General features: G+C 41.6%; 1 protein-coding gene across 1 annotated transcript in view; it reads right to left on the bottom strand.

The window, feature by feature from the left end:
• Nucleotides 1-17044, bottom strand: part of LOC117346308 (vomeronasal type-2 receptor 116-like) — a 41771-nt gene extending 24727 nt beyond the window's left edge. Inside the window, exons 1-3 of the mRNA XM_033915708.1 lie at nucleotides 16915-17044; nucleotides 14403-14701; nucleotides 2975-3481 (exon numbers count right to left, since the gene is read on the bottom strand). Coding sequence (XP_033771599.1) covers nucleotides 2975-3481; nucleotides 14403-14701; nucleotides 16915-17044 — 936 coding nt within the window. The remainder of the gene's footprint in view (nucleotides 1-2974; nucleotides 3482-14402; nucleotides 14702-16914) is intronic.
• Between the last annotated feature and the right edge of the window lie 8672 nt (nucleotides 17045-25716).

Raw genomic sequence — 25716 nt, 5'->3', positions numbered from 1 at the left:
GCTGCAATCCCAGCTTCCCTGACTAAATGAGATATATTGTTGCAGTCTCCATTAACTGATTGTATTTGGAAGGAGCTGTGGGCCAGAATTTTTAAATCTCTCCACTCTGCCTCCCATAGACAATCCGCGATTTTTCTATACCATCGAGCCTTCTGGACTCCTTCCAAAACAGCCAAAATTAAGAGGTCCTCAGATAGCTCCTGTTGGACTTGTAAATCCTCAGAAGGCTCTCTACGGCATATGATATATGATTTTCCCCATTTACAGATTTTTTTGGTCCTCTATTTGGAATATGATTACCAAAATTTTTCTTATTAATGAACCCTTTACATTAGGTGTATTAATTCTGGGATCCTCCGCACTATCCTCACCTTTATCTTTGTATCATGATCGCCTTTTGACCCTTTTGCTATTTCTAGCTATTCAATTAATTTTGCAAAATTGGAAAGACTTCTCTAATCTCAGCTTCACTCATTGGTGGAATTCAGTTTGTCTTCATGTTAAATATGAACGACATTTGGCAGAACGCTTTAAATCACTATCCACTTATAATAAAACATGGTCGATACTATTGGATTACTGCACTCAAGACCTTTGAACTAATAATATTTATTAGATCTTTACCTGCATAATTTTATTGATCTAATTGATTTACTCATTTGCATTTTTCATTGGTGTTTAATATCTACTGCATTCTCAGGACTCATCAGTGACCCCTTCAACATTTATGATAATTGGTTTTACATAGCTTTTGTAATCTATGATTTTCTATCTTTGCTTAAATTAGGGTTTCCTATGCACATCCATTGCCCTACCAACTTCTCTGTCTTGCTATTTATTGTGGCTAGAAGACTGTATTGTATTATTTAATGCTTTCTGTTTGATACCGATATATTATCTTATTGTGGTGATGTACTTGAAAGGAGCTGTCACTTCTTTTTTTGTTGGGCTTTCTCGGAAGCCTGTTGTTGTTTATTTTATACCTATAAAATCAATAAAAATATTTTGAACAAAAAAAAAAGATTATAAGCCTCTCTGAATAGATGATCATGGACTAATGAACTCATGAACTAACCAAGATCCGGTTTTGGATAAAAGTACACTTCCCCCTCCCAATTCGCTGTTTCTCCATTTGCGGTTTCATATAATCGCGATTTTTTTCTGGGGAGGGGGAAATAAAAAAAGCAGTCTTAATTTTAAAATAACCGATATTTTTTTCCTCCCTGCCGCCTTCCGGGCCTTACCTGGTGGTCTAGAGGGCTTTTGGGGCAGGAGCGATCTTCCTACGCTCCTGCCCCGTGCAGATCGCCATGAGGAAATGGCTGCTGTGAGTTTCAGTAGTCTCTCAAGACTAAGTTGGGAACTCCCTACAGCCATGTCCTCATGGCGATCTGCACGGGGCAGGAGCGTAGGAAGATCGCTCCTGCCCCAAAAGCCCTCTAGACCACCAGGTAAGGCTGGGAAGGCGGCAGGGAGGTGGGGGTGGATCAGAGCCAGATAATCACGGTTTTTCGCCATTCGCGGTCCGGCTCTGCCCGTATCCCCCGCGAATGACGAGGGAGAAGTGTAATTACAAATACTGTAGTATATGTGTGAAAGTTGGGAAGTGAGGGTGAATATGAGTGATGGGGATTAGGTTCACTGACTAAATTATTCTGATATTTATTAATAAATTAAGTTTTGGTAAGTTGTAAAAGTACTGTAATGAAATGAACTGTGGGAGATAAGATTAAAATTGAATTGATTCAGATAATAAAAAAAGGCAGAGAGAAGACCAAATGATGACAGCTACTATGGTTAAAAAATGAGGTGAATAAAGAATGTAAATGAAGGAAACAGAAAACAGTATATTAGAGTTACAGCCTCAACACCCTGAGACTGTGGGTTCAAGCCCAGCACTGATTCTTGTGACCCTAGACAAATCACTTAACCCTCTCTTGCCCCAGTTATGTTAAGTAGATCTTGAGTCCTCTGGGACAGATAGGGAAAGACACTTGAGTACCTGAATGTAGATAACTGATAACCTCCATTGATAGGCAGTATATAAATAACTAATGAACCTGATGTGGTGCACAATTGAGTCCAGTGGGGTTTGGAGGGACCACCATACACTTAAGGGAGTTATGGTAAGGTATATTCCTGGGCCTTTTTGGGTGAAGTTCAATGCAGTGTTCCACTTCTCTGTGTGGACTGTCTGTTAAAAGTGTTGGCCCCTCCTTCATCCCAATGGCTTATTTTTACATTTTCCACTTGGACTTTTTTTCTTCTAAAATGGTTCAAAAAAGATACAGTAGATGCACCGAGAACAAGCACATCTGAGAAATGGCCATTTTTGAAACAAATAGATATTTTGTGGTTTTGAAAATGGTCATATTCCACAAAATGTCTAATCTCAGATTTGGAAGTTATATTGAAAATGCCCCTCCACATATTTTTTGAGATATGGTGATCATGGGAATTCCATAGAGATTTTACCCACAATATACGGCCCATATACCCAAATTTATTTGAAGATACATATATTTCATTCTGACCAAAATCTGAAGAATTGTTTTAAGATGAGTGCAAAAGTCTAGATAACACATGTGGTAATAATAAATCTTTTAAATAAGATGGATCTCCCTCCACGCTACCAGTAGCTAATTGCCACCAATTCTATTTCTGAATATAGCATTCCTTTATGAAATGATATTACCTTCCATGGCAAATAATCTGATAATCTCTGTCGGTCTCCATTCCACATGGTGGTATTTCCAGAGCCAGAGAAAAGCATGTCTTTCAGTGCATGTGCCAGGGCATACACAGCATTGTAAATAGTATAACTTCTGGCAAAGTGGGTATTGGTACAGTGGGGATAGTAATATTTTTTTGGAAATTTACATGATTTTCTGATGCTTTTGGAGCAGATTTTTTCACATAGTCCATTCCACCACAATTGAATATATGAATAATTAGGAAACATAATAGGATTTACCTCTCGTACAAATTTGATAAAGCTTGGAATATTTTTCTTCATTCCTGTGAATAGCAAGGTGTTATTCTGGAAACTAGATTTAAATTTGTAGCTGGTTGTAAAATCAAAATCAGTTATGATGATACAGACCTTGCCAGGTATCTCTAGAATATTTATCCATTTAAAGAAAGTCCATGAAAGCTGTATTTCAAAATAGCTAATGATTACTTTAGTTGATGATTTATGAATAGTCTTATTCATTTTGTCAGCTCTTAGATATGGCCACTTTCTGAGTATTTCTATGAATTCAATACAGGCTCCGTTCTGCTCAATCCTTTCTTTCAGGAGATGGACAAACTGCAGGCTGTTGTCATCTTCATATATAATGATACCAACCCAAGTCCAGTTGAAATGTTTCAGTAATTTCATGATCCCAGCAATGATCGGAAGAACATTGGGCATAGTCTGATATAGATAAGGAAACTTAACAATATATCTGTTAAAAGGATTCTGATAAACATAGCTGATCTGTCAAGAAATATAGTTAATTCAGAATTATCTTTATCTTCCAGAGATTGTGGGAGTTAGCTACTAAGCTACAGTAAAATATTGCATGTTAACACAGCTTAGTTTTCTGTAAAGTCAATAATACAACTTGTAATTATGATCAACCCCACAAACTGTATTATTGTTATGCCCTGAAGCATTAAGCCAGTATGTACAGTCCAGTTCTACTGGGCACCATCTTAAATAAAGACTTCCTTAAAAAGAGTGTTCCCAAATAAAGACTTCCTAATTCTCAGAGCAGACTCTTATCCTTCTGAAGTAACTCCAACTTCCTGAGGCCACCCCCTCCTTCAAACATATTATCAGACCCTTGAGGTCAACCCTATTTCCCAGAAGCAACTGCCTCCAAAGTCACCTTACCAGATCACTCACCCACCTCAAGTCACCCCAGCCCCTTAACTCCCCAGAAATCCACTGGACCTACCAAGGAATTCCCTGCTGTCTAGCAGACATTCTATTTTGCTCCATCAGGCTCTGGATTCAAAATAGACTACTTCTAGGGTTTGCATTACCAGTTAAAAATACAATATGAAAATTCTTTATTTCACAATTCACCTCAGCAGTAGACGTATAAAACTACTTAAGGATTTAACAGGTTCCATTTTAAACCTGGAGAGTAAAAATGTCAGAATAACTTCTGCCTCAAATGCTAGACCCCAGGGAATGCTTTAGTAGGTTTGGGGAGAAATGAGTTTAAGGGTGGGGATTCTGTGAAGTGTCTTCAGGAAGGTAATAGTGTATTCTGTGGAGGGAAGGTTGACTTTGGGTGATAAGAGTTTATTCTGGGGATTGGAATGATTTTGAGTGATTGGATTGGAGGAAGAGTATAAAGGAAGTACATACCTCTTTGTATGCATTGGTCCTTTTAACATAGAAACATGATGGAAGATGAAGGCTAATTGACATATCTAGTATGTCCATCTGCAGCATCCACTATCTCCTTGTCTCCCTCTCTAAGGGATCTTATGTGCCTGCCTCAAGGTTTCTTGAATTGAGATACAGTCCTTGTCTCAACAACATCTACCAAGAGACTATTCCATGCTTCTACAACCCTTTCAGTAAATATATACATATATATAAATATATATTTCCTTAGATTATTCCTGAGCCTATCACCTCTTAACCTCATTCTATTCCCTCTCACTCTGGAGCCAGGATCCAAGATGTGACTACCTGCTTAGGAAAAATAATCAAACCCCAAGACCACTACCCAATGCTCCTCATCCACGTTGGGACAAACGACACCGCAAGGAACTCACCGGAGAAGATACCGGAAGACTTCAGAGCCCTAGGTGAAAAGCTGAAGCAATTGAAAGCACAGGTGGTCTTCTCCTCTATCCTATCAGTAAGAAACAAGGGGAGTGCTAAAGAACGGATCCAGAGGACTAACAAATGGCTACGGGGATGGTGCAAAGAGATGAAGTTTGGCTTCCTGGACCACGGAGAGGCACTTCAGGGACTGCAGGGACCAGATGGGCTACACCTAACCAAAAGAGGGAAGAACATCCTGGGATGATGCCTGGCCCACCTGCTCCAGAAGGCTTTAAACTAGGTGAGCCGGGGGAGGGGACCCACTCTCACACTGGTAGGGTAAGTAACTCCATCTTGGAACCTAAATACTAAAGGGGACAGAGGCTATACTAAAGGAGACATAGGCATGATTGAGGAAAGCAAATTATTTTGCATCAATTCACAGGGAGTCAGAGCGAGAGACAGAGACTTAGCATCTTGGGTAAGCATTCGAGTCGATAAAGCAGGGGGCAGAGGGAGAGACGGTGAATACATCTTGGAGTCAGGGGAGTCAGAGGTAAGTAATCAAGTCGATAATGTGGGGGAGAATACTAAAGGAGACAAAGGCAATAATAAGGGCGACAAAAGCAAGATTAAAAGGGACAAACTAATCCCCTAGGGATCCAAGATGGTGTTTCCATGAGCTTGATGAGAGGATGCCAGGAAGTTCACCAGTAAATTACCTCTCCACTTTTCTCTATTGAAAACTTTTACCTTTTACTATGCCGAAGTGAAGAGGCAGGAGCGTGGCTGAGGCCTCATGGCGTTCCGGACCAGTAGCTGTCGGCACAGTTGATGAACTTCTGCGGCGGATGCAGGACATCATGGCGGCATCGGCAGATTTCCCGCTGGAGGTGCAGGAATGAGGCGAGGTGCCGGCAGCCTCTTTGGGGCTTGAAACAACACTCAGCCCCGACGCCAGAGCACTGCCACTACAACCTCACATTACTAGCTCTCCAAGGGAGGGAGTGTTGCCAGGAGTCGGTGGACATTCTACCCCTGAGGCCAGAGAAGTCAATCTGGAGAGCAGAAGTTTAGGCTCTCAGCTTTCTCAAGAGAGCCTGAACTTAGAAAGTGAGGATTCAACAGCTGGTGGAGTAAGAACAGCCCAGACGGAACAGAGACAGGGAGAAACTGCAATTGGTGAGCAACTTGGAATAAATTTACAACTTTTCTTACCTCAAAAACCCCAGGAAGTTACATTAGAATCCCTTTGGAACTTGATTTCTAATTTGGGAAAGACTTTTAATTCTCAATTCCAACAATTAGAAGGAAAAATTAACAATTATGATACTGAAATTTGGAACTTGAAAAAAGATTTAGAAGCTTCTAAATCTTTAACGAATAATCTTTCAGAAGATATAGGATTATCAAAGAAACTTCAAGAGACTTTGATTAAAGATAATATAAGTTTAAGAAGGAAAATTGAATCTTTGGAAAACTTTTCTAGGAATAATAACTTAAGACTGATTAACTTTCCAAAAGTTTCTACGGTAACACCTAAAGATATATTGAAACGATATCTTCAAGAAATATTGGAAATACCTGAGTCTGCATTACCACCTATTACACAAGTATATTATTTACCGACTAAGACTCGAGATATTCAACAAGTAACAAATCAAAACCCTATAAACATTTCAGCTGTATTAGATTTATCTGATAGAGAAATGTCTGTTCCATCTACTTTGCTTTTAACGCTTGCTCTTACCCCTGATAAGAGTTGGTTAATGAGAATGTTCTATAAACATAGACAAAAATAATTTCTTGGTCATAAGATACAAATGTTTCCAGATTTGGCAAGGGAGACTCAAAAGCGTAGAAGAAAATTTCTTTTGTTAAAACCTGGTGTTCTAGCCCTAGGGGCAACTTTTTTCCTTAGACATCCTTGTAAATGTGTAATTCATTATAAAACTCAGAAGTATGTCTTCTTTGATCATCCCCAACTGACGACCTTCCTGTCCTTGTCCCGACTGGAGAAGGAGAGTGCTAAATAGATTAGAGGTCCTTACTCTCTGTTAGCTTATGATTCTATAAAGATTGTTTCTTTTTGATGTACTCGCATTTAATTTATATCTTGGATCCATTTGAGGACTTGAGAAGATTTATGTTAGGTTATTTTAATTGCTTGTTTAATTTTCTTATGACGATTTTCTTTTCATGAATCATCTTTCTTTACAAGTTTATCTTGATTGTATAAAATTGGAAACTTATAAATAAATAAATTAAAAATTAAAAAAAGGGACAAACTATCTCAGTCAGATAACACTCCATACAAACAAAAAGTATGGACAGCCATGTATGCTAATGCCCGTAGCTTGGGCAATAAAATTCTGGATCTAGAAGCGGAAATGAGGAACGCTGACCTTGACGTAGTGGCGATATCAGAAACTTGGTTCTCAGAGTCCCACGGATGGGATATGGTCATACCAGGATATAACTTACTCCATCACGACAGAGAAGGCAAATCAGGAGGAGAAATAGCTCTATACTTTAGAGAAGACATCAAAGTTACTAAAATCACAGACATCAAGTATAAGGGAGAATCTCTCTGGGTGAACCTTGCCAGGGGCAATAACAAATGCCTGTATCTTGGTGTTGTATACAGACCACCAAGACAAAGGGAGGATGCAGACGATGAACTAATTGATGACACTGAGACCATCACACAGCGTGGAGAAACAGTGTTATTGGGAGACTTCAATATGCCTGATGTGGACTGGAACAAACCCTCCGCTACTACCAGCAGCAGCAAGAGGCTACTAGCCGCCATGCGAGGAGCACGCCTCAAGCAGATGGTACTAGAACCCACCAGGGATCAGGCAATCCTGGACCTGTTACCAATGGAGACAGTGTCACAGAGGTTTCGGTGGGAGAAACCTTGGCCTCCAGTGACCACAACATGGTGTGATTCTACCTCAAGAAAGAGACCACTAAGGTCCTAAATTTTAAAGGAACTAACTTTCAGGGCATGGGGGAATATGTCTACAAAGCGCTGCAAAACCAGATGGACAATGTAGAGGTGCTATGGACAGCTCTGAAATCTACTCTGTAAGAGGCAACCAACAGATACACAAAAACCGTGAGCAAACAACGCAGAAAAAATAGACCACAGTGGTTCTCTGCAGAGATCTCAGAACTAGTAAAGCAAAAGAAAAAAGCTTCGTAACCTACAAACAATCACAATGACCAGAATCTAAAGAAACCTACCTGGCGAAATCTAGAAAAGTTAAAGCGACAGTCAGATGGAAGAAAACATAGCTAGGCAGGTTAAAAAAGGGGATAAATCTTTTTTTAAATACGTTAGCAACAAGAAGAAGAACACAAGCGGTATTGGGCGCCTAAAGAAACCTGACGGTAGCTTTGCAGATTTGGACGCAGACAAAGCAGAACTACTCAATAACTACTTCTGCACAGTCTTCACCTGTGAAGCGCCAGGATCCGGACCTCAGCTACAGACAAAGGGGAGCTCAGAGGACCAATTCCGAGACATGGAATTTACAGCGAGCAACATCTACCACGAGCTATCAAAATTAAAGGTAAACAAAGCTATGGGTCCGGATAACCTACACCCCAGAGTACTTCGAGAATTGAGAGATGTCCTTTAAGAACCGTTAGCCAAGCTTTTCAATCTTTCCCTAAGCAAGGGAAAAGTTCCCTTGGACTGGAAAACTGCCAATATTATTCCACTCCACAAAAAGGGATGCAGGTCAGAGGCTGAAAATTACAGACCGGTGAGTCTCACATCAATAGTGAGTAAACTCATGGAAACATTGATTAAAAATAGATTGGACACTATTCTGGACGATGAAAGATTAAGAGATTCCCACCAGCATGGCTTTACAAAGGGAAGGTCTTGTCAATCCAATCTGATAAGCTTCTTTGACTGGATAACAAAAAAACTGAATGGGGAGAGTCCCTGGATGTCATGTATTTAGACTTCAGCAAGGCTTTTGATAGTGTCCCACACTGTAGGTTATTGAACAAGATAAACGCGATAGGAGTTGGAGAAACACTGGCTAAATGGGTAGAAGACTGGCTTAGCGGCAGATTTCAAAGGGTAATGATAAACGGTATTCCATCAAAAATGTCGAGAGTGACCAGTGGAGTGCCACAGAGCTTGGTCTTGGGCCCGATGCTATTTAATATCTTTGTAAGGGATCTAACTCAGGAACTTTAAGGCAAAATTACATTATTTGCCGATGACGTTAAATTATGCAACATTGTGGGCAACGCAACGGAACCTGACAGCGAAACCTGGCCCAAAGCTATGGAGCAGGATCTACTTTTACTAGAACAATGGTCCAGTACTTGGCAACTAAATTCTATTCAACCAAGAAAAAGAGAGAAAAAAATTAGTATACAAATAAGAAGGGCAAAAACTAGTCGAATCAAAAATAAGCCCCTCACATTCAATAACGTCAAAATAATATAATAAAAATTGGAAAAGCAAAAAAGTGTAAATGTCAGAAATAGACATAAACAATTTACAAAACTTTATTCATTTCAGAAATATTATAATATGAAAAGTATCATTAACTTAATAAGACTATTATAAAATCAGTATAAAGATATATAAAAGACTCAAGCCCCACTAGCAAAAAATGTAAGCTTCATGATCATGAATGAAAAAGGGATCCCAATAGCAAAAGTTTCCACCCTTTAAACACTTTTAAATCTAGAAAATATCATCTATATAAACCAAGAAGAGTGCTCAGAAGCAAAAGCATCAATAGTAGAATGAATAGATACAATTATAAATGTATAAAACAAACATGTATGGTAGCATAACAGCTTAAAAGATGCAAAAACGATTACATTCAATAACAGTTACAGACAAAGCAAACACAGGCAAAAAAAGCACATGAAAGGGTCACCTAACAATCAAGTGAAAATATCGTGCAAAAAATAAAGAGTTCAATCAGGTAAAAAGTGAGAACAAGTTCAGGCAAAATCCGAACAAAAAAAAATTTTAAAGCAAATGTCCTGAAAGCAAAGCAAGTCCAAAAAAAAAGAAACAAAGTCCTTAGAATCCTAGGACTGAAGATCCTGTATACTAAAGTCTTTAACGTAAGGTAAGGGACCACCACGGATGCACCAGAAGTTCACAGTCAAGAAGCCCATGAGCAAGAGGGGCAGTTCTAAATCAGAGTCATGAACATTCTTCTTAACTCATTCTCAGGCCATATTTCAAGCTTTCTTTTTCAAAAGGAAGAAACGCCACTAGAGCCAAAGAGTAAATATGAGCTAGCCAACAAGTCATTCATGATCATGAAGCTTACATTTTTTGCTAGTGGGGCTTGAGTCTTTTATATATCTTTATACTGATTTTATAATAGTCTTATTAAGTTAATGATACTTTTCATATTATAATATTTCTGAAATGAATAAAGTTTTGTAAATTGTTTATGTCTATTTCTGACATTTACACTTTTTAGCTTTTCCATTTTTATTATTATATTATTTTAACTAAATTTTAATGCCAAAAAAGTAAGGTAATGCATCCTGGTAACTGAAATCCATGCAGAACATACACCTTGAACGGTGAGAAATTAACAAGAACTGTTGCAGAAAGGGACTTGGAAGATATGAAAGCTGCCAATCAGGTGGAGAAAGCTACAGCTAAGGCTAGACAAATGATGGGTTGTATCAGAAGGAGCTTTATCAGTCGAAAGCCTGAAGCCATATTGCCGTTATACCGATCCATGGTGAGACAGCATCTGGAGTACTGTGTCCAGTTTTGGAGGCCACACTATCAAAAGAATGTGAAGAGAATAGAGTCGATCCAGAGAATGGCCACTAGGATGGTCTCGGGACTTAAAGATCTCCCATATGAAGAGCATCTGAGCAGACTGCGCTTATACTCTCTCGAAGAGCGCAGAGAAAGGGGGGACATGATAGAAACATTCAAATACATCACGGGCTGCATTGAGGTGGAGGAAGAAATCTTTTTTCTTACGGGTCCCACGGTGCATGAGGGCATCTGCTAAAACTTAAGGGGGGAAGATTTCAAGGTGACATTTAGGAAATACTTCTTCACTGAAAGGGTGATTGATCGATGGAATGGTCTTCCACGCCAGGTAGTCGAGGCCAGTAACCTGCTCGACTTCAAGAGGCATTGGGACAAACAGGTGGGGTTGCTGCAGAGTTATACTTAAAAGATAGATTCTCAAAGGAGGGAGGGTTCTTGAGTGGGCAGACTTGTTGGGCCGCTGGCCCTTTTCTGCCATCATACTCTATGTTTCTATGTTTCTCTATGTTTAAATGTCTCTATAATATCTCCCCTCTCCTGCCTTTCCTCCAAAATACATATTGAGATCTTTAAGTCTGTACCCATACATCTTATTATGAAGACAAAAATATTTGTTAAGCAATTCTGTCTTTCTTATCAGCTGTTTTTACCATGTCAGCTATTTTTTCTTCCATTAGTATCTTTGCTTTCCTGACTATTCAACCAGCCTTTTTTTAACTATCCTAGATAGTTTTGCCTGTGTTCCTCTTTCTGTGATCTTTTGTGGTTTATGAAAGCTAATCTCTTTTCCTTACTTTCTCAGCTTCTACTTTTGAGAACCAAAGCTGCTTTGTTTTCCTTGTACTTTACTTACTGTCCTTACAAAATGACTTGTTGCCCTTGCAATAGCTCCTTTCAGTTTTGTCCACTGGTTTCCTACTCCTTCCAGATGTTCCCATCCAGAAAACAATCCCTTGATGGGATCCCCCATCTGAATAAAGTTAGTTTTTTTCAATGAGCAGAAGCTTCACTTTTGAATGATCTCCCTTTACACTTGTCTTAATATTAAACCACACGATGAGGCGATCACTGATGCCAGATAATCACCCAATGTGACATCAGAAACACTTTCCCCAGGTGTAAGCAGTAAATCCAGTATGTTCAATCCCGCACAGGTTCTAATACCAACTGCTGGAACAGTTCTCCTTGTAAAAAATACAGGATTTCCATACTTCTAGAAGACCCCACAATAGGGATTCCCCAATCAATATATGGCATATTAAAATCACCTACTAATATTACTTCCCTTTTTCCAGCCATATTTTGAATGTCTACTACTAAATACCTGTTCACGTCGTCTGTCTGTAAATGAGGCCTATATATTACACTAATGTAAATACATTTCCCTTCCCTCTTTCTAGTTTGACCCACAGTGCCTCTTCCACGTAGAAGCAAGCTAACAAATTTCCATGGACAGAACAAAACTGGAAGAGAAAAACAGATTTATGGAGAAGCTCAACAAAATGATGGATATAGTTACCTGCGAGTGTGAAATAAAGAGTTGTATTGATGTGAGATGCAATTCTGTCTGTGTCAGAGGAATACACATACTTTGTGACTGCAGCAGAGAGAAGATTCCTGGGATTGAGATAGCTTTTATAAAAGGTCAAAGGAGAAAGATGGGAGTGCTGAATCTCATCAGATTGGACAAGTCAACCTCTCTGAGACCAGAAGGCAAGAACCAAAGAAGAAAAGTCAGGCAAAAATAAAGGAAGATGAAGAAAAGAGACTGAAGAGTGAAAAAAGAATTTTACCAGGCATACGGTTAACATATGGCTCCAGAAAAAGAAGACGAATATAAAGAAAGAGTAGAAATCACTCTCAATATATTTATCAAAAGTCAAGTTTCAAGTTTGAAGTTTATTTAAAATTTCTTATACTTCCTAATCAGACTTCTAGGTGATGTATTTCACATCCCAGAGTAAAGGAAGGATGTGGAGGACCAGGAGAGAACTATAATTTATTCCTAACTGAGATAATCCCCTGATGCAGCCGTAGGGTGAAACAGGGCCTGTCGCGATATCTCTGTGTGAAAGGATATTGAATGGATTTTTCCAAGCGTGGTTGATTGGTACCGCGCTGGACCTTAAATTGCAGACTGCGGTGATTTTGTAATATCAGAAGAAATTATTAAGATAAGTGCTCATTTTTATCTTCACTGAATTTTGAAAAATTAAGAATGAAATAGTGATAAGAGATAAAAAGAAACAAAGTAAATAGTGAAAATAGTGTATCTGAAGTGGTGCTATTGAGACCAAGGATGTATTTCTCTATGGTAATATTATTGTTGCCATAGATGGTTTCACAGGAATTTTCCTGAGAAACACTGAGGTTTCTTCTGCTTTCATAAGTTGAAGAATTGAAGCACTTGATTTCTGATATTAGGAATATAGGAATAAAGTACTAAACCTCCCATCATACCCAGAAACCTGGAAACTTCAGAATTAACACATTTGCGTAGATACTCAATACCTTCAACTTTACAAGCATCTCGCCAAACCAACCAGGGAATGATGCAAGACCATACAAAACGAGTACTTGGAAAATAAAAGAAGGCAGACAACAAATCTTGCTTCATTCTCCGAATAAGGTCCACTTCTTTAGTATAACACAAATCATTACCCCCAACATGGAAAACAATCACTTGAGGTGAAGAAAAATGTTGAGCTTGCAGTAAAGTTGGAAAAAACTGTTCCCACAGCATGCCTCTCAAGCCCAGCCATCTGATGTGGACTCCCAAATGCACCAGTCCAAGGTTCGGTTCCCAACGAAACTCCTTTGCTCAGTGCTGTGCCCAAAAGACACAGGAATGGCCACAGAACCATACAAAATTATCAGGCAGCAAGGCATCTGTAGGAGAAACTGAAGCAAAACAAGATTAAACATCAGCACTGTCCGGCAGAGCACGCACATAGCGCTGATAACAAGCCGAACACCAGCGCCCAATCCTGCATAACATAGACGCAGAAGCTCCACGCCCTGCAGCATAAGACGCCGCCCCAATTCTAAAAGAATGTGTTCCAAAATGCTTTGGATCACAACCAAGCGCTAGTAAATACAATTTGAAAACAGAAGCAAACTGATAACGCGTTAATGGTGCACCACTGGCATGAAGGAGCCAAAATAAGCCCCCAACAGGTTGCACCACCGCATACACCTGAGCGCAAAGGACTGGACAAACAACCCCAGTCCCCAGTGCCCGTAATACCACCCATACTCCAGCACCCATTTGGTCAGTTTTAGATCTATGAATGTGCAAACGCAAACAGTGCCCTTGCAAAACCACATCTGAGACTAACAACCCAGTCTCCCCAACAGCAGAAGAGGCCGGGGCAACGAGCTCACCAATCCTCATGGCTGCAAAAAAGGCAACACTAAATGCCACCTGAAACAGACACACTTCAAAGGCATCAGTACAAACAGTAGGCAAAGCGTCCCAAAACTGCAATAACACTGCTGGAGAAAGAGGCAAATGCAACGGCCTCAAACCCTGAGAACTGCTGGAACGCTGAAAGCCTTGAAATAATTTCTGCACCAAAAACGCAGCACAAGGATTAGCATAACCCAATAATTGGGACAGAAATGCCACGCTCGCTAAAGAAGAGCGCACTACACCTACCGACCACCCCTGCTGCCGGGCAAAAAACAAAGACTGTTCCATCATAGGCACCGAAAAAGGCAGACCTCCACTAGAAACTGGATCCGCCAAAAAGAGCAGAACATGGCACCAGCCAGAGCGATAGGATTTCCAAGTATTCACAGCCAGACTATTCCGCAGCAGCTCTGTTAAGAATCCTGTACTCTGCTCCACAGCTCCACCGGCATCACAGTAGGTTTCAGGTCTGCCATGGGGGCTAAAGCCCGAAAACGGGTCCACTGAAAATGAGATAAGGCATCGGCAATCTCATTAAGCAAGCCTGGTACATGCTGAGCAGTTAGAGTAATATTTAATTGCAAACAACGGAGCACAAGAAGACACAGTAACTCCACCAGCAACGGACAATGAGCTGATTGCGCATTAACAGCTTGCACCACCTCTACATTGTCCAAAAACAGCACCACCTTCCTGTGCTGCAAACGGTCACCCCAAATTATAGTGGCTACCCAAACAGGAAACAATTCCAGAAAAGCTATATTAGCACTCCACCCACGCTCGTGCCACCAGACTGGCCAAGGTTGAGCGCATCAAGCTCCCCCAAAATAGGCACCAAAACCGAAACCTGCAGCAGCATCAGTAAACAGATGTAAATCTACCGATGAGACACACAAACACAATTAAAGCTCTGCAAAAACTGATACCAGAGCCGAAGATCAGCCTTAACACCCGCTGTCAGGCGTACCTTAAAATTCTATTTAATAAGACCCCTGGAAAGAATAGCCAAACGGCAAGAAAAAAACACGACCCATTGGAATCATCCTAGATGCAAAATTAAAGTGACCCACCAAGGACTGAATCTCTTGGAAAGTCAACTTAGACTTCCCCAAAGCCTCTCCAATAGCCAGACACAAAGCCTATACCTTAGCCAAAGGTAGCCAAGATTCCATCCGAATATAATCTAGTTCCACACCCAGAAAAACTAAGGAAGTAGCAGGCCCCTCCAACTTTTCTAACGCCAATGGCACACCAAATTCTTAGTCACAGCCTCAAATGCTGCCACCATCTCAGCACACTGAGTAGAAAAATGGTTGAGTACCTAAATAAATGTAAACCGTTCTGAGCTCCCCTGGGAGAATGGTATAGAAAATTGAATAAATAAATTAAAAAAAAAAATAGAACACACTGGACGCCCAAACAAAAAGTCATCCAAATGATGAACAATACTTCCACAACCTGACACCTGCTCAGTGACCCCATGCAGAAAAGATGAAAAGGCTTCAAAATAAGAACAGGACACAGAACACCCCATCGGCATGCACTTGTCAAAATAATAACCATTTTGGAACTGAAAACCCAACAAATGAAAGGAATCAGGATGGACAGGAAGTAAGCGAAAGGCAGACTCTATATCCGCCTTTGCTAATAAGGCCCCCGGACCCAAATTGCGCAGCATAGACACTGCCATATCAAAAGAAGTATACTGCACAGAACAGAACAAAGAATCAATAAATGAATTCACACTGCGCCCCGGGGGAAAAGACAAATTATGAATCAGCCTATACTTCCCCAACTCCTTCTTCGGTATTACCTCCAAAGGAGACACCACAAAATCCGGCAATGGAGGGACCGAAAAAGTACCAGCAATCCTTCCCAAACCCAACTCCTTCTTCAACTTATCCCATACCACCTCCACATGCAACTGTACCAAAGACGCATTATTACACAAATGTGAAAAGGGGGGATCAGCAAAAGGAATAACAAAACCCAAATGAAAACCCTCCCACAACAACTGCGCAGCATCCTCATAGAAACATAGAAACATAGAAACATAGAAATAGACGGCAGATAAGGGCCCACGGCCCATCTAGTCTGCCCACCTTAATGTCCCTCCTCTACCTTTGCCCTGTGAATAGATCCCATGTGCCGATCCCATTTGGCCTTAAAATCAGGCACGCTGCTGGCCTCAATCACCTGTAGTGCAACCAGACATCCAAAACTTTCAAATCAATAGGCGAAGGGGTTTTAGCCATGCATGCTCCCCAGCAAATATCCTGAGGGCCACACACCTGCACCCTGGCCTCACCCACCACTACTGGCACACCTAAAGGCTGGGTGGGAACCGGCACATTGACTGCAAAGGTGACGGTATTTACAGGATGCCCTCTCATTGAATTGGAAAATTGCAGAGGCTCCCCCATAAAACCCAGACCCAAAGGAACTGCTGGGACGAAAGGACCAAGACCTGGCCTGCATCATCTCCCCAACCATAAATCTACATCCCTATAACCCCACGCCCAGGATTTGTCAGCCACCAGACTTTTACGAAACTGCTCATCATAGTTTAACCATGACTAGCTCCCAAAAGTCCGATACGCCCGTAATATCATATTGGCATAACGGAAAGAACCTACATACAGAGCTGGCCAAGCTGCACCAACCACCGCCGCATAAATATTAAAACCCAACAACTTGTTCATGATAGTACGCAGTACATGAGACTTCTTACGAGAGCCTTCAGCCTTACCATCATATTTTTTCTTATCACATTTATCATGCTCCTTTTCTAATAAACTAAACACATCCACAAATTTCCCTCTCAAATTTTTTTGCCGCAATTTATTAGAACTACCACCATCAAGCGGAGCAATCTCACACATCGTATGACCATTACGAGTCACACCCACCGTGGCAGCCCCAGAGGTACTCGGCACTGACCAGCCACAGGGGCCTGACCAACCAGCCGAAACTGCTCCTCCAAACCAGGCGCACCCTCATCCTCAGAAGAAGAAGAAACAGAAGAAGGCTCCAAAGAATCATAAGAGTCCGAGGACTGCCAAGCTGCCATCGGATCCCCCTGAACACTTCGCCTCTGTTTCTTTTCTCTATCCAAACGCTTAACCACATGACGCAAATTTTTCAAAAACTTGAGGTCACGCAACTTTTTGCTAACTGACTTTCGACCACCCGAAACCACCTGCCCATCCCCAGATGATCCCACACCCCTACCCAAAACCCCACCAGCCCCTGCTAACAAATCATACAAAACCCCCATAGATTCATCCAAAATAGCAGCAGGAGCAGGGCCAGAAGGTCCAGGTAAAGAGTCAGGAACAGACGCTGCCACTGGACGTCTATGCACTCTACCAGCCACAGGCTCTGGACCCACACGCTGACACGAGGCTGCCCCACGATGACCCGAAGCACCAGCTCACAAACCCCTCGCCGCAGCCACAGCACCCACAGGCTGAGACGCAACCACAGCATCAACAGCCTGGGTCAGTACTGCTGTCCGTCCCCCAAGTCCCACCCTTCCCTCTCCTGGGACCACCAGACTTGGTGGCTGGTGCCACGAGGATACAAAACCTTTACAATTTCCCAACCACTCCAAAAAATCCTTAAATCCACTGTATAAGCCCCAACCCTAAACACCAACACCCCAAATCATACCAAACAAGCCCCTTGCACACACCCTTAAACACACCTCCCCAGACACACGTTCCTCCCAGCCCAATCCCAAGAATACTTGCCACCACTTGCAGAATTCCACCCTGCCATGCAGGAATAACAGAGCACCGACCGCTCAGAAGTCTGGATCCAATACACAAACTGCCGCACAGCTGACTCCAGCGGAACCAGAATGAGGCTTCTGCCTCCCTGTCTGCAAAGTGCAGCAACGCACCACCAAGGAAGCAACCGGCTCACTCGACCCGACAGGCTCACCTCTGATGCAAGGGCTGAGCTGATGCATCCTGCCTTCAAGAGCAGCAATGAATGCAGAAAAAACAGCGCTCCCAAAAGCGGTAAGCTGCTAACGCACTCGTCCCGAACAAGGCTCTGCCTCCAATACAAGGAAATGGCAAGGCATCCCACCAAGCAGCAGCCCTGTCCGACACAGCCTTCAGGCAAAATCAACAAGGAAGGCAAACACAGCACTGCCAATAATGCAAAACAGCTGACTCAGCATGAACCAGACTCTACCGCCGATGTCCAGCGCAGCCACCACTACAAATCGCCCACCCTGCCCGACGCAGCCTACATTCAGCAACAGCAACAAAGAGGTAACATGTGGCTACCCATGAAACTCACCCCCCAACCAAACCCCTAGCCCCACAAATACCCACCTATCAAGCTAATTTTAACAATTGAAACACACAATTTTCCCCACCAACCCTAACCTTCCCCACTCCCTCTAAACCTCTAGTTCTCCACTGCCCACCAATTCTCCTCAGAAAACTCCTCCAATTCCAGAGCCCCTTTTCCTAGACAACCCTTGCTCGCTCTCACCTACACCTATCCCTACCTCTTACTTCCACCCCTCCCCTTACCTAACTTGCCTAACAACCCACTACCCATTCTCCTACCTACCTACCACTAATTAATTAACCCTTACCCCTCCAAAACCATCTTCGCGGGCTCATCCAGTGTTATAAGCCTGCAGATTAATCTGCAAGCCACTTAAAACCCAAAAAACAGAATCATATCTGAAGGATATATGCTAAAACCATAAATAAAAAGTGCACATGAAGCATTAAGATAACTTATCTAAAAGCAAATATCATAAGGGAGGAACAGATAAGACTCAAATGAAACAATAAAAGATAAGAACCTAAGAGAGCCTTGTGTACTAAAATTAGAATACCATGCTTAAAATATGAAAGGACAATATGGAAATGATTAATTAGTTAAACTCAGTTAAAACACGACAGAGTGAACTTTAAAAAAAAAATATGAGATGGCAGGACTGAAGGTGGAGTTAGCACCAAGTCTGAAAGTATGTGAAAGCCAGATGGAGAGAGACTGTGGTGGACTCAACGGACCAGGCCGCGATCATTAATGGTGTGGGAGGATGGTTTTTCTGGGCTGCTGAGCTGATTGTGGAAGCCACGATCAGCTCAGCAGCCTGATTCTGAACTTACACCTGTATTGACTTGGTCTAAGTCAAAACGTATAAGTTCCGTCTGGTAACCTGTCAAATCTTTTTTGTTATGGCTGCGAGATGACTAAGTCTAGGTCGGCCTACTTCCCACCCTATCCACTCCTTCAAAAATGCTCCTTTTAACTTTGGGCTTGCAGAGGCATTGGAAAGACCTAAGCTGGTTTTTTATACGTCCAAAACCAGTTATAATTATTGGTACTTGAACGATCTGTCTTGTTGATCGTCCAATTACCTACTTAAGCCACTTTTTCTACTTTTTAAAAAAATTATGAGCCCCTTAGCATATACATTAGATTTTGCAAATAGATGTGCTACTAAAAATGTAACTTTAATTGCCATCCTTTAGTTTTGGAAGCTTATAACATTTATGTTTGTAATATCAATTTGGATTCACTTTTATTAAAGATGATGGTCTGTAGAAATGGATTATAGAACAGGAAATAAAGTAAAATGTAGCTGTCACCTTACTTGTGGGTAGTGGTATATTGAGATCAAATTTGATATTTGACTTGATCCCTCAGATGGGAGACCTTCAATGATAGCTGCAAGTGTTCCAGATGTTTTACATTTATAATTAATGTTTGGCACATCGTTTCGTGAAAATATATTTATGGCAGACCTAAGTTGTGTGAGCAAATTATTGTAAGAGTCATAAAGGTGATACCCCAGTGTAATGTTGGGTAAGAGTTTTGAGCTGTTGTTAATCTCCTCCACTGCAAAGACGAAGGCCAGGAAGTTGTAGTAGCTGTTGTATTCATAACTGTAATGAGATTCAGTATCAGATAATGTAAATTAAAATGCAATCTGCTGCTACGCTTATCTTTGGTAAAAGTAAATTTGACCATGTAACTCCTTTGCTTAAAGAATTACATTGGCTTCCTATGCATCCCTGAATTCTTTTTTTTAAAATCTTTATTGCTTTTATAAGCATACAAAAGTGCAAACAATATACATTCAAAAAATTCAATAAACAGCACTTGCAAATTACTGAAACAAATTACCCATCCCTTCCCCCTTTCCCACCCTCCCTTACTAGATGTGTGTGCAAACAAGACTTAATCTAGTGAATTACGAATCATTAATTTGTTTAACAAAAGACTCCAAGGGACTCCAAATTTCTTTAAAATTTTTACATTTCCCAGATTGTTCCGCCAACATTCTTTCAAAACAGTAGTATAAGCAAAGTGTTTCCCACCAAAAGGTAAAATTTAAACGCTCCCAATTTTTCCAATTTCTAATGATTAAATGTATCTGCATTGCTTTCAAGATCCTATTTGGCGTTTTCACTACTCGGTTCTTTTAGATTGGAATGTCCCTAGATGTCATCTTCCAAGAAGTTCTCAAAAAATAAAACTTTTATTTCCTTCCCTTAGGGGTAATAATAGATCTACCAGGAGATTCAGTTACTCTTTCATTTTCAAAATGACTGAGCTATGAAACGACAGATGAATTTCCTGACTGTGGCTGGTCACTGTAGAAATGTGCCTACTGTTTGGACTCATGAGCAGGCGGTAGTTTTTTGCCAGCGCATGGAAGGCAAACACAGGAAGCGCATGATGAAAGGTCCTACGCACTGAAGCCGCGGCTTGATAAAAGGAGCCCTAAATCAAAATCCATATCCAATATTCAGTTGCTGTGGTCAGTTTGGTTTTCATTACATTACATTAGTGATTTCTATTCTGCCATTACCTTGCAGTTCAAGACTGATTACATATGAGTTGTCAGGATATTTAGGAGCCAAATAAGGAGGTTAGCACTGGAACTAATCCAGATGGTGGCAATATCATCTGCTATCCTGTTAACTTCACTGGATAACTTACGACACCCTGGCACTTTATACACAAAGCAGAGGGGTCTTTAAAGATATTCAGAGACAGTGCCCAGATGGTGCCCGAGAATATCCCAGTCAGCAGCACCTACCCAGTAAACAGATGCTCTTCTATGGCAAAGTGCTCCGGAATATTAATTTCTGTTGTTATTCTACTCCATGGTCACCAATGTGTTATGAAGCTAAGGTCCTCTTTTACAAAGCTGATTACCGTGGCAGCCAATGGTAATCACACCGAAGTTCACTGGGCAAATTTGGAATTCTAATCAATAATAGAATCCTAAATTTAGATAATTCAACTTAGTCAATTTCAAAAGGTCCAACTACATTCATTAACTCCCACCGTTAGTAACCATTTAATGTAAAATATGTGATCATAAACCTAGTATGAATGAGCTAAACAAGGCTACTTACAAATATTTATGAAGGGATTGAAGAGGATTTTTGATGAAACGCATAGCTGAATCAATTTCGGAGATAGTTACTATTCCCCCAACGATGATGTCTCCATTCTTGTGATATCCGGGTGAAGCCAAAAAATCTTTCCCTAAAGAGCATGAACACTCAGTGAACTTCCATAGGATAAGAAAAATAATTAAAATAATCAGAGGAGAATGAGTTTTCATCTTCAAAACTGTGAAATAGTTTGTCCAACGAATCAGCTGCTGAGACTGTACATAATTCATTGGTCTGGCAGAAGATGTTGCAGGATTCTTGCTGATCCCACTCAAATTCATCTTTAAATTATTGACATTACACTTCCCTCTAAAATCCAGGCAATTTTATAAACAAAGAAATAGAAATCGAATTAATGGGAGGGGGTATCATTTAAGTCTGTTGCTGATTTGAGTTTAACTCTCACACTAAGGATATAGAACCTTTATAGTGTCCTTCTCCCCAGAGTTTAATCTCAAGTGCATCTGCTGTAGTTCTCTGCACTTAACATTAAATATAGTTTGCTGCTGTTTTTGAAGCTAAACTCATATTAAGAGAGAGACAAACATTAATCTGGCTGAAATGTGTGGGGATGAGAATGATGACACTTATCAAGTACATTGCATATGTGGGCAGAGATGTTATTACAAGGCAGCTAAGCCTAAGGTGGACAAACAGGTTGAAAAGGTGATAGTGAAAGCTAGAAGGATGCTAAGGTGTATACGGAGAGGTGTGGCCAGTAGGAAAAAGGGGGTATTGATGCCCCTGTATAAGACTCTGATTAGACCTCATTTAGAATATTGTGCAAAGTTCTGGAGACCGCAACTTTAAAAAGATATTTAAAAAATGGAGTTGGTCCAGAGGAAGGCTACTAAAATGGTGCATGGTCTTTATCATAAGGCTTATGGAGACAGACTTAAAGATCTCAATATGTACACCTTAGTGCAGAGGTTCCCAACCCCCGATCCTTGGCCCACTAGTAGGCTATAGCCATCTGACAGCCGGGCCATGATAATATCGATCCCTCATTCCCAGCCGCAGCGTCTGACAATTGAACCGCAAGAGTATCCATCCTTCCTTCCCAGCCCACCTCTGTTCTGAAAAGTGCAGTGGCGGCTGCACTGAACAGGCTGCTTTGCTGCCTTCCCCAGGACCTTCCCTCTACTGCCGTGTAATTGATGATATCATTAGTGATGCGGTGGCAGAGTGAAGGCCCTAGCGGCAAAGACATTTAAGCAGCCTGTTCAGGGTTGCCACTGCTGCACTTTTCAGAACTGAGGTATGTCAGGGCCTCACATTAGGAGGGTCATCAGGGTTTGCTGCATGTGGGGGATGGGAGAGATGGAAAAATTTCAGGGGGATGGGTTGTCGAGATTCTGCTGCATATGGGGGATGGATGGCAGAGATGAAAAAGTACGCAGGGGGATGGGTTCTCGGGGTACTGCTGCACATGGGCGATGGGAGGGAGAGATGTAAATGTGCGCAGGGGGATGGGTTTTTGTGGTTCTGCTGCACATGGGGGATGGGAGAGATGGAAAGGTGCACCAGGGGATGGGTCCTTGGGGTTCTTCTGCATGTGGGGGATGGGAGAGATGGAAAGGTACGCAGGGGGATGGGTCGTCGGGGTTCTGCTGGTCATGGAGGATGGGAATGAGAGATGGAAAGGTGCACAGGCGGATGGATCCTCGGGGTTCCACTACACATGAGAGATGTGAGGGGGAGATGGAAAAGTGCTCAGGGAGATGGGTTGTCAGGATTCTGTTACACATGGGGGATGGGAAAAATGGAAAGGTGTTCAGAGGGATGGGTTGTTGGATTTCTGCTGCAAGTGGGGGATCAGAGGGAGAGATGGAAAAGTGCACATGGGGATGGGTTGTCGGGGTTCTGATGCACATGGGGGATGGGAGGGAGAGATGGAAGGGTGCACAGGGGGATGGATTATGTGGTTTCTGCTGCCCATGGGGGATGGGAGAAATGGAAAGGTGTGCAGAGGGATGGGTTGTTGGATTTCTGCTGCAAGTGGGGGATCAGAGGGAGAGATGGAAAGGTGCACAGAGGGATGGGTTGTTGGGGTTCTGCACATGGGGGATGGGAGAGATGGAAAGGTGCACAGGGGGATGAGTTCTAAGGGTTCCGCTACACATGGGGGATGGGAGGGAGAGATGGAAAGGTGTGCAGGGGGATGGGTCTTCGGTGTCTGCTTCACATGGGGAATGGGAGGTTGAGATGGAAAGGTACGTAGGGGATGGGTTATCAGGGTCCTGCAGCACGTGGGGGATAGGAGGGAGAGATAGAAAGGTGCACTGGGGTATGGATTGTCGGGATTCTGTTGCACATGGGGGATGGGAGGAAGAGATGGAAAGGTAAACAGAGGGATTTGTCAGAGGGTTATCAGGGTTCTTCTGCATGGGGGGATGATAGAAAGGGAATGGAGATATAGCCTGACCAGTGGAGATTATGTACTGATATTCAATTTTATATAATCAAGAGAAGGTACCCACTAACATATGAACCATATGCCCATCTTTACAAATTGGTATGGATGAACAAGAGATCCAAATTTATAATAATGTGGACCCAGGGCTAGGTGAATAAGCTTATCAAAATCTGCAGTGTTCCTTTTGTATTTCCCTAGACCCCAGTGAATCAGAATGTCAGTAGCCCATTTGCACCATTCATTTATGTTAAAAGGCATAGGTCCCACTTTTTGTACTATTCTTTCAATGTCACTGTCCTTCATATGTCCCTGCAGCACTACAGTTACTGGAGCTGTGTCACTTATAGGGGTACTATTGGTATTGCTCTGGCCTGGTGGTGAATTTTCCTCATCTTCATTTGTCGGTTCTTCTTCCTGTTCTACATCTGTAGCAAGTTTACCTTTTTGCTGGCATGCTACAAAAACGGTGTTCTGTTTCTCTATAAACTGACTACATGGATTATATGGTGAGGGTGGCAATGGTGCAGATGGCAGAATCTGTGAGGAGACAGCATTAACCTGTCCCTGTGAGGCACATTTTGACTTTAAATACTTTAATTCTGCCTTGGCCTCTTCTAATTGTTCATTCACAGCTAAAAAGGAATTTGTAGCTTGAACAATTTGGGTTCTTAGCATGGATATATTAATTTGTGCCTCATCTAAGTCTTTGGACAGCTGATGGCACTGAGTGTTCAAGTCAGTATTTTTTTTGTCTTAGACTACTAATTCCTCTACAGAAGTCTTGAATGAAAAGGCATTTTCGTTTATTTGTTTTCTTTCTAAACTCCTGAGAATGAGTAACTATTTGTTTCTGAATCTCGTGCCATGTGTGTTCTGGAAAATTACCCTCATACGGACCGCCTTCTTGTCAAAATATTTCTGTACAATATCTGTGAGTTCTTGAAAATCAAAAGGGTTCATATTTGAGGCTGCAGTCTGCCTTGGTACGTGGGCCTTGCTCATCCCTGTCTGTGTGTAGCCTTTGAGACGGAAATGCTCCCACTGATGAAGGAGGGAGACTTTAGTTAATAGGTAGAAAAAATGAGATAAAGCATCTTAGGCAAGAGTCATTGGCATAAATAATACACTTATGCCCACACTTGCACACACTTTAAATGCAAAGGTTACTACCTGAAATTTACAGGCAGGAGTTTAGCAGGAAAAAAATATAATAAGTCTGTTAGAAGAGGAGAGATGCCAGCTGCCAGTTCCAGTCCAGTGTGCACTGGGCCTTTCACCAGGGCAGAGACTGACAAGAAATAGAAGTAAAAGCACAAAGGAAAAAACAAAAAGGAAAAGTTATTAGTAAAGATGTGGCGTGTCTTAATTGAGTAACTGTTTTAATTTTGGACCATGCTTTTCTTCAGAGCAGCTCAAATATTCTTACATGCAACACACTCTAGCAAGCCTATAATAGCAAATCATACAATGCAAACTGGCACAGGTAACACTACAAAGCCTTTTGATAGTAAAATCTCACCAAATATAAAACCCAAAATATTTCTGGAACTTTTCACCAGTGTGTCATCCAGTCTAAAGTACAATCAATCTAAGGGTTTTCCAAGGTCTTTTGATTTCTATCTCACTCTGTCTATACTGCACAAGGTCTTTTGAGTGGAAAATACCATCTCTCACCTTGTCTTATGCAGCCAAAATCCTGCCTATTGCATACAAGAGAAAAAAAATTGAATTCTACTTACCCATATGAAATCGTCAGGAAGGACCGAAACAAGCCCCCAAAATGTAAGGATTGATAGTTCAGGTCCCCCACAATGTATATTGGTAGGGGTTATGTGAGAGGCACCCTTACACATGCCAGGTCTCAGGTTCAGTTCCCTCACA

Source organism: Geotrypetes seraphini, chromosome 12 (assembly GCF_902459505.1).
Source record: "Geotrypetes seraphini chromosome 12, aGeoSer1.1, whole genome shotgun sequence".
NCBI lineage: Eukaryota > Metazoa > Chordata > Amphibia > Gymnophiona > Dermophiidae > Geotrypetes > Geotrypetes seraphini.
Note: the sequence above shows the minus strand (reverse complement) of the source record. Positions and strands in the feature narration are given on the sequence as shown.